This window comes from Mycetomoellerius zeteki, unplaced genomic scaffold, assembly GCF_001594055.1.
Source record: "Mycetomoellerius zeteki isolate Tzet28-1 unplaced genomic scaffold, Tzet1.0 scaffold12, whole genome shotgun sequence".
NCBI lineage: Eukaryota > Metazoa > Arthropoda > Insecta > Hymenoptera > Formicidae > Mycetomoellerius > Mycetomoellerius zeteki.
Window position 1 is genome coordinate 390,973 of NW_017256126.1, and position 10,937 is coordinate 401,909.

General features: G+C 38.3%; 1 protein-coding gene across 16 annotated transcripts in view; it reads left to right on the top strand.

Annotated features, from left to right (window-relative positions):
* The window catches only part of FoxP (forkhead box transcription factor P), a 309,626-nt gene that overhangs the window by 274,956 nt on the left and 23,733 nt on the right, over window positions 1-10,937 (top strand). For all 16 annotated transcript variants that reach the window (XM_018461137.1, XM_018461138.1, XM_018461134.1 and 13 more), the window contains one exon: window positions 10,152-10,747. In XM_018461137.1, coding sequence (XP_018316639.1) covers window positions 10,152-10,747 — 596 coding nt within the window. The remainder of the gene's footprint in view (window positions 1-10,151; window positions 10,748-10,937) is intronic.

The following is a 10,937-nucleotide window of genomic DNA, read 5'->3' on the forward strand; positions in this document are numbered from 1 at the left end:
CCGCCTCTAGCGGCTGAAATAAACTTCTCTGACTACATTCACCGAAGAAAATGAAATAAAGGATACATCTGTTTGGTGGAGCATAATTTCCCGTTTCTTGGACCTCCCCTGCCTTCGAGCCACGTTGTTGCCAGTCCGCGTTGGCCACAAGTCGTTAATGAAAATCAAACAACGGAAAAATTACATCCACTTGGCGGTAACCATCGTCCCAGTCTTTTCCACCCCTGAGACTTTTCAGGGGCGGTTTTGCCTTCGTCAGCCTTTCCTTTCCTCCACTGCATCAGCGAGGGCTTCCAGCGGCCTCTCTGGTCCACCATGTTCTTTCAGCAACCTCTTCACTCTCTCTCTCTCTCTTTCTCTCTCTATGTACCTCTTCCTTCCTCCCTTATTCGTTCTCCACCCCTCGTCCATCCTTCGTTAATCTACTGTATCTTTGCGAAAATGGAATTAATAGAAGTCGTGTTTGCCGCTGCTCGATATTACAATATCGCGTTCGATGTAACGGAGAAGTCTAACGGTGTTTGTACAACTACAACGGGAGTCTGAAAATTGTTGTTCCTTCGTGGCAGTGTTTGAGCTACCTTTTTCGGAAAATAGACGTGAAGAGTATTTAAAACATGAAGCGCGTTTTATCGCAGATTTTACGAATTCCTCTCAACATGCAGTTCAATTTTACTATCGTGTTTATTGTGATACGCGGAATTTACATAAACTTATTAGATTCGATTTTATGTCCAAGTTGGAAAATCTCCAAGAAAAATAGCTGGAAGAGTACCGAAAGCTTGACACCCTTAAACATTTCGAATAATTACCTCTTAATCAAGTAAAAGCATATGCTTCAGATGTGCTGGCGTACTTATTACGGAAATTGACTTAATTTAATAAAAAACGGAGCGGGTGTAATATACCATACGAGATCTGAGCGCAAAGGTATCCCGTCGACCCCGTATTTTTTGCTTCGTTCCTTTGGCAAGGAAGCCACGAGATCCGCCAGCCGGAAAGTCAGGAGCGAAGAAAGGTCTCTTCATAATTCAAACGGCCACTAATTGATACTGAATTATTAATCGGAATGAAAGTAAAACACAACCTTCTCCAACGCGAAGAGATTACCTGGCCATTGCCTAAGGATCCATCTAGTTCCTTGTTTTCTCGAAGAGAAACTTTAAATATTGTTTCAATGGAATAACAGATTGTTTCCTGTATATATAAACAACATTTGACTTTACTAATAGAGGGAAAATTTTCTCTCACTTTCTTATTTTTATCTTCATAGATTATATACTTCTCATTTTCTAATTATTGTTACGAGTTTGACGATATACAATTAAACAGATTTATTTATTTCATATTTATGATTACGTAATTATCTATTGTTTCACGAAATATTTTACGTATTTTTTAAATCGTAATCACTAGTTGTAAATTATCAATAATTAAAAAGGAATAATTCTTTAAAAGTAAGCAGTTGAAGTAATTATAGAAATTTTTAACATATAGTAAATTACCGATAAATATTCTTTATAATATTTTGCTAAATATAAATCGATAAATTAATCAAGGCAACAAATAAGATGTAAGTTGTGAAGTATGAAGAATTTCTTTTATATATATATTTATTTTTTTATTCAACTTTTTCTTTATCGCCTGTACCGGTGTATCCAACCGGAAGCACGTATTCTGTCGAAACGAGAGAAGAAATTGGAGACTGTCTCTGCGGCGACACGTACGACGTTGCACATTTTACAATGCGTACGCGGAAATCGCTGAACCGATGGATGTAAGCAAACCCGCAGAATGTCGAAATTACTCTCTCCGATGCACCCTCTGTTCCGGTTTCTCTGTTCATCCGTTCTCGTTTCTCACCCTCTGCCGATGTCGGCCCTATGCTCTCGCGGACGGGTTCGCACGCACACTTTCTCGCTCCCTTCGTCTCTTCGGTTCCATCTCTCTGGACAGCCTCGATCTCCTGTATCTCGCCTATCCAGCTGCGACAGTCCCACACCTCTATGCGTTAATTCCTGTACACACAGACAGCGGATACCTACGGGAGAGCATACCATGGGCAACGTTTACCTTGCATAATGCCAGCGATCTTTGTTTCTTCCTTTGCGCCACGTCCGTCACGTTATTCCGTGAGCGCCGAAAGGCCACTCTTTTTCACACAAGACCTTCCTCATTTATAAAATACGTCAAGAGCAACGTAAACATATTTAATACTCACGTAAATATTTTCCTGCAGATAGCCGACGAGATGATTATTTGCACCATTAATTGTCCAGAAATAGAGAATATGTTGAGATAGACGAAGAAATAACTATAAACTGTTTCTATTTAAACAGAGTCTTCAAATACGGTATTCTTTAAATAAGATTATAAACATTACATAAGAAGCAATTAACATTATTGAAATATCATTATCATTAATTATTGCAAATCATGTTTGAAGATTCTTTTAGAACGAGAAAGCCATTAATGCTGAAATAGTATCATATTTTGAGGCAAGGAATACAATGAAACAAAGAATTATAAATCTTAATTGCTCAAGGAAAAACTTAAGAATTTAAAAATAGACTCTCAATCTCTAAAGATTAAGAAATTATTTTTTCCACTGTTCCGACAATATCCATATAAGATCATGACTGAATAATTGATAACATTTATCGTAATACTGTCCAAAATTTGGACGCATGCAATTCGGTGATTGCAAACGATGACGATAATTCAATCAAGAATTTTTGTAACGATCGAGACACCGTCAGACGATGAACAAACTCAGCAAGAGAACGGAATCCTAGCGAACGAAGGTTAGCGAATCGTACTAATTGATATCAATGGAAGGGGCGCTTCTACATTGTCAGTCGGGAGAATCAGCTCCGATAGAAGTCCAGGATCGTCATCGTGATCCGTTCGGTCGCGTCGCTGCACTAAAATAAACCTTCGAAACGAGTGGCGGCGACCAGGTAACTCCGGAACTCCGGCATTGAGGGCTCGGTGGAGGAGTGAGAGAGAAAGGGCGAGCGAGGAGAGAAGGCGGAAGAGGTCGACGGCGATGAGTTCGAGTTTTTGAGAGGCTGACGAACCAATCACGGGGCCATCTATAATGTACACAGCCCGTTAACGATTGAGACCAGAGACATTCCGTCCGCTTGGTCCTAGCCATTCTCCAAATATCCGCCATGGCTAGTCAATCGTCCCAGGAAACCTACCCGTACCACCGCCCAGGCAATTCCGCCCCTTTTCTCTTTTCCGCAGCACGTGAAACGTTCGTCGGACCGTCGGACCAAAACGGACGCTCGCGGAATCGTTAATTCCTTTCAATATTGCACGTCCTTTCAGAAGTCACGTCAAGTCACCAGCGGATATCCCTTCGCTCGCCGAAAGGGCGTAAGTGACGTTTCTAGCTGAACGCGACTCACCTCTCGCGATTATTTTCTCCGAGACGGACATATTTGCAGCGCGAACGGGAAGTGCGAAGTTGTGGACGTTTCATTCGGACTGGGAGGGGAGGGTCTCTTTTGTTAGAAAAGCGTTTCCAATTATATAAATCGAATTCATTCAACCAACGGTGCTATTTTTGTGAACTTTATATTTAAAAATATAATTATTTATAATATATATAATTCTTGAAGAGAAGAAATAGAATAAATAGGTACATATTACGTTAAATATCTTTTCCATTGTCTGCATCTCTTACGCGTAAACTAAACGCTTCTAGCAAACGTTTTCTGTGGTGCCCAGATATTTATTATTCCTAAATTCTCATTCTCTTCGAACTTGGCAATGATAGCGACAGGGGATTGGAATCTGTAAGGTAATTTGTATTCCACATTTCTCACGAAACGATGGGGACGTCGAATACTCGTGTCGCGTCTGCGCTCATCCTCCCTTCTTCCACTCTCTCCCTCGCGCACGTTCGTAAGACTCTTACACACACTCGGGCCAGTGAGTAACGTCTGATTATGCGAGCGCATGACTGCCCGTAACGCGATTTAATATTAAAATATTATGACAAACGTCAACAGGAGGCGGGTGTAAAGAGACGCGCCTCTGATTGGCCCACGATCGCGTGAATACGAAACGAGAGATAGGGACACCTCACCAACCCTTGTTTTGCCCTTCGCTACTTTCCCTTTTTGCTCTTGCGACTGAAACCCAGAAGAGAATTTCGACAGATAAAGCGAATAAAGGGACCAGGTGTTAACTCAGTTGAGAATGCGGTCTTCCGGTTTTTAATTCCATTATTCTTTTGTATCTTAAGAGAACCTAGTATCATACTGTAATATCAAGCAAACCTTTTGAATCTCATCTCATACATAATGTATGATAATTTTGATGGTCTCTGTCTTACTTTGTATCACACGATCTAGAAATATTTTCAGTTTACATAATTGTTATACAAGCGTCTATAAATTAATTTAATTAAAGAATAGAAAAATTCGCGTTTTATATTTCTTATCTGCTATAACAGTATATTACATAAGAAAATTATTTTTTAAACAAAAATTAAATTTATTTTATCATCTTTCTAATACCTTCACCGGAAAAAACGGTTGGAATATTTAAAAATTTAATTGCATACAAATCTGAAAATAATTTCATTAGACCATCAAAATAATTATGTAGAAAACTCAAATATGATGAGCAATGCTGCAAAATATTTTAATATTCTAGCGATCAGCTTAAGTGTCTTACATAATTATTTTTATAATTAAACAAAGTTATTTTTAGACCTGTATCTTATAACTAAATTTTTAGATACTTCGGTACAACTATTTTTCCGTGTTTGTGTACAAATAATCTACTTTTATATGTTTAAAACATCGACCTTCAGACTAAATTAAATTTGAAAAATTTACATGTAATCAATTGGACGGGCTGAGCTACGTACATCAAAACTGTGAAGTAAAATAGGCAGGTGAATGCAAAATACAAATAAAGAATCGACATAGAATCTGATTTGAATTCATCGTGCAAGTAGATCGTCGATGCGGTATCAATTTAAACGTCCAACTCTTTTCGTTGGCTTTTTTCCCATGTAAAAGTATCTGTAACGCGAGCGAGTCTGCACACACGAAGCATCGAACGAGACTCGACGCACGTAGCTTAGTCCGCGCATCGTCGACATGCAGAAAAGCGCGCTGAATAAACACTCCTGACAGCGTGCCTGTAACGAGTTTAAAATCTAACGATATCCCACCGCTGCACCGGTTTAAAACACGGCCGATGTTCGTCGGCTATCGAACAATCGCCTACACAACAGAAATTTCGATACCCGTTTTGTATTCATTTCCGCCTATCGGCTGATATCGATATTCTCCTTTCCACCTAGTGAGCAATTACAAAACGATTGGCGTTGATCGTTCGTTATTAAATCATGACAATTACATCATTAGGTGGTTGTATTCAATTTTTGTTTCTCTCTCTCTCTCTCTCTCTCTCTCTCATGTAAAATGCGCGATTTTCTAGAGATTCTTGTTAGATCTCAAAACTTCTTTTTAGGTACAAATTATTGAACCGATTACTTCAATTAGAGACTGATAAATAATTCTAAATTAGACACATATCTTATTATTATTCAAATAATATATAGTACTTGATTTAAATCTTATTATTATGTTTTCAAAGAAAATTTCATTTAATTACATATAGCATTCTTTTATGAAATGTTATTTTAATTTTACATTTCTCATTTTGATATATTTGCACGGTTGAAAACAAAATGAAATTATATTTTATGAGTTTATATGTAGAAGTTTACATATAGAGTCGTTTTCAGTACATTTACGAAAATTGAGTTATTAAATATTTAGCCAAAAATAGTGATGAGTCAGAGATTTGCCTAAACTCCTGAACATTGGCAGATTTTTGCGAAGGCGGCACTCTTATACCAGCAGATGAGGCGTAGTAGAAACTTTGGCAACGTGGAGAACCGAAAGTATCACGGCGAGGATGTACATAAGGAACTCATATACAGCCACGGGAGTTTCAGTAAGAGAGGTTGCTGCAGCGGGGGAGCGAAGGAATAAATCCAAACAGTAAACAGAGCGGAGCTTTTGCGAGGAAACGTTGGTGAAAATTCTAATATATAAAAGATATGAGAGCCCGCGTGAGGGGGTTGAACTCGAAGAAGCCTTCCGGGATTCAAATAAGTGGGGTTACGCGTGGTACCCGTGAGGGAATAAGGGGCGCAAAAGGGGTGGGCGGGGGTCGAAGGAATCTGAACAGCCAACAACAAGCGTACAGCCTCCGACCTTTATTTAACCTTTTCTTAAAAGAGTCTTAGGAGTCCCTCTTATCTGTAGTCGATGGCCCTTCAGCGTCGGCCCTTATACTTTCATTCTTTCGTACTCTTATATCTTTTTCCTTTGCCTCTCTTCCCCACCCCTCGTGTACACACGTCGAACTTCATCGTTTTTCCCCTTTGCTCTCCGCCCGCTTCCCCCTGAAAACTCTTACGTTTTCGCGACGAGAATCGTTATCCCTTCCGCGTGGTCGCGGTTTTCGGTTTAAGATTCTTCGTTTCTTCATTAAGAGAGAGATGCGGGGTTGGAATTAATTAAGGAATTAAAGGTCGACCTTTACGAAGAACCGCTATGAGCCGAAGTGGATTAAACCAGTTCTGCTGATCGTCACATTTTATTAATTTTGTGGGCAAACGATGTCGCTCGCAATCTGAAGGTGCACGTGGTCTTTCACTCTTTATAATAAGAGTTGCAGACAATTTATGCAATAGTTGTATATCTCGTATGCTAATCTTCAAAAGTTTATTTAAATACATGCAAAGAGACTTAGAATACTTATTTGCTTGATACATAATATTGTTACGTTTGTAATTAGGAAAAGCAACATTGTTTTTACAAGTGGCATGACGACAGCATACATATTTATTCATGTTGTTCACAAGCCAATATCAGATAATTTAAATTCTAAGTATTGCCACATGTTAACCGTCATGTTTAGTAATGATCAGATAATCAGACGAATAAGCGAATAACTATTGTATGAATAACATACAGAGCTGTTTGATTGCGTAAAATGAAAACGTTAACTGTAGAGGTTCATAGCTTACGGAAAGAACAAAATTCGGAAATGCTACAGTCCCAAATGCACACGCGCCAAATTCTGTGAATGCCTTTATGTCTGTTTCCCTTTGCCACCTCCGACTCTGCCGTTTTCTATTCCCTTTCCTTTCTTTCCTCTACCTCGCAGACTTTGGCCTGAAATGCCACGCGCTGGCGCTCCTGACTAAACACTGATAACGCGCGCCGCGGAATTTCTTTGCATGTTATAAACATACGTAATCGTACACAAATAAGATTAGCATAGGACTCGGCATGCTGGATTTGCAAGAGACACACGGCCTTCCGCCCGAGAGACAATCGTTTCGTAGCCCCGTGTGTAAAGGCAAATGTATTTTAAATTTATCTTCCAACGTCTTCGGTGTCTGATAGGATGTTTGATTCGAGAAGACCAAGCTTTGGTCGGCTGGATTGCATAAGCCCTGCCAATCATTAGTAATAGAATAGCGCAAATTGATCTCACATGAGAATGATTTTATGCTTAGCTATAGTAGCCCGCTAGAAAAGCAGCAGTCTTACGTAAATTATTTTTTGTGGATTATTAACTAGTTTTTACATCACTTTTTTACATCCATCAATCATGATAACAACTGCATTTTAACACGGAATTTTATTGCACTTTAACACGGAATTTTTATGACAATACAGTTATAAACAACATTTCATTATAAATACATTTATGCTACGCATGTTGTGATTGCACGATTATTTTTGTCGATTAGAACACAATTGACGAAGAGTCAGCAATTTTGCATCATTTGATATTTCAATGATAGTAGCTCGACAAAAGTTTTGTCGTGTAGAGACGCAAAAAAAAAGCGAAAGAATATATTCGCGAAATAAACACATCGCGGAAAACGCACACGAACGTCTTCAACAAGCTGTTTTGCTATTCAATGGATCCTTGTGATGATAAATATTTGCACAAGCGATGCGTCTCCGAGACACGTGTGTTTGTAGTAATTACTTTGTTGCGTGATGATTGTTTGTTATGCAATTCGGTCTTGACGAAGGCACGAAGTGCAAGGCCATCGAACACTCGAATTGGAAATATTTTCAGCTGAACGTGTCTTGTACATCATTTTGCTTGTTGTTGTACGTGATGTAATATATATTTAATAATTGTTTACACATGAATAAATAGAGCGATGTATAGAATGTCCTGTAAAGACCGTAACAACGCTTGAAAGTAGATTCCTGAAATCATTTTAAGACGAAAATTCTAATACTAAAATATCAAGCATGGAAAAAAATTTGCCCTGCCAAAGCTAATTTTGATTTGTTAAAGTATATTTATTGCCGTAACTATTTTATAAACTACGGCGAAATGATTTGTTGTTGCTGCTGTATAATAAACTATCATATCATAGCTAGCAAAGACATTTGCTATGATTCCTATATTTCTTGCCTTAGCTGTCCATATTTTACATCTATCGTTTAGTTACCACACACGGTTTTTAGTTACGGCAGCTACTTTCTTTTTACCGTGAGACTATAATAGTTTTTAAATTATAAGCAATTAAAAGTTAATGAATCGTATCGCTTAAAATTTGCGCATTCAGGTGTTGTACAACATAAAGTGCTAAACATGAAAACTAATTGTCAATATCAATTGTTAATATCAATATAACGATATGCATGCGAAGACTATTAATATTTCTATATAATTATTAATATATACTATATTAAAAAATTATTATCGCTTCGTTGTCTCAAAATGATCTTAGATATGTCTCCTTAAGCGTTGTTACGATTTTTACGGAACACCCTATATAAGACAAGTGGCTTACTCATTTATTTCATTCTAGTTCACGATTGATAGATACTGTTACATATTTCACATATACTGCAGTAAAGTATTTATATTGGTAAAAGTTATTAATACATAGTGTCTTATTTAACATACCGTCAAAATAACATAATATAATGCCAAAAATAATTTAAATTACTTAATAAACTAATACAAATTAACAGCAAGTGAAATTTAATCTTAGAAATTTACTTTATGATAAATATTTTTTTATAATAATATCTTATAGCAAATATTTATTTATTGTGCAATAAAATTTAAATTATTTAAAGTTCATCGGAAAATGATACGGTTCGCCACACACACAAAGTATATTAAATTCTTATATTATTTTGATGACATTTTGTATCTGGTGTGTATGTTTAAATTATTTAATAATAATTTAAAAGTTAATTTTAAATTATATTATATTTTGTATGTTTATGAAAAATATTAAATTTTAAGATAAATTATGTTATATTTTGTATGTTTATGTAAAATATTAAATTTTAAGAACAACGTTTTTTATAATAAGAGCTGTTATTTTTATATTAGGAAATTTATTAATTATTGTCGCTAAACTTTCAGAAGTGCAAAGGCTAGTTAGTTCTACGATGAAATACATCTTATGGTAATAAAGGGCAATAAATTTCTCAGATAACATTGTCTAAAAGTGCCCCATTATATCATACAATAACACAATAATAATGATGAACTTATCGAGACATCTGGAACGCGCTCGAAAGTTTCGACCCTCGCGAGAAGCGGGCAGAAGAGAAGCTCGATTCCGCCTTTACACTCGACAATCTGCTTGATGATGGAACTTAATAAAACAAATCCCGCTGTGTAAACAGCCGAGGAGACTCTAACCAACGTCATTCAGACAACAGCGAGTTTTCCTTCGAGCCAGCCAATGATGACGGAGCAGTCGAGGCTGGCCCGCGCGCTCGAATACTATTAGATAAGATCAATATTGTTCAAAATACGGTAGACGTTTAACGCATGTACATTACGTGGCATTTATATCATGAATATTCCGCCCGGAGCTGCTCTTTTGCTCCCTCATGGTCCCACGTCTCTCGCGCTATCTTTCTCATTTAACTCTCGTTTCTTATCTCGAAATTTGCCGCTGCGTAAATACCGGCCGATTTGGATTTGAATATTTATAACATGTAGTATAGTTAAAATTTTTGGTTTCACCACACGGAGTTACTGTGATTTCTCCACAAGGCAGCTCGCAACAGCCTTTGATCGAGCTCTCGATCTCCATTTTCATATTGCAGGCTACTTCGCTGTTTGCAGCCCTGAAGCAGCAGCAACAGCAATCGCGCGACAGCGTCTTCTCGTCGCGGGATCGCGAGTGCCGCGACAGGGATCGTCTGTCTACGGTCCGCAATCGCGACTCCGGCAGAAGTAATATAGCGGAGACCGGCGGCGGCAGCGGTGTTGCTGATCAACAGCAGCAACAGCAGCAGCAGGATCTCACTATCGAGTACCAAAGCAATGGGAAGCTCAGTCCCGCCGGACACGCAGTGACACCAGCACCCATGACCCAGCAAAAGCAGCCAATCATTACGCAGCAGTCGCAACAGCCCAGCTCAGGGGCACCGGGGCCCCAACCTAGCCCGCATCAAAGCCCGCAAGCCCCACAGAGGGGTTCACCACCGAATCCTTCCCAGGGTCCGCCACCCGGTGGCCCGCCAGGGCCTCCGCCGTCGCAGACCCCCTCGCAGATGATGCTCAGCTCGGCGAGCGGCCTCCATCAGATGCAACAACTGCTGCAGCAACACATACTCAGCCCCACGCAACTGCAATCCTTTATGCAGCAGCACACGTTGTATATGCAGCAACAGCAACAGCAACACCATCAGGTAAATTCCACTCTTCAATGTACTTAATCAATGTACTTAAAATTTTAAGACATGATTAATCAATCAATGATTAATTAATTTTCAATCAAGTTTTAGCATTATATCTATTTTTGTTTTTATGTGTACAATTTTGAAATATAAAATTTTTACTTTGATTTTCATCTTTTGCATTTTTTATTTTTTTAATTGCTTTAGTCG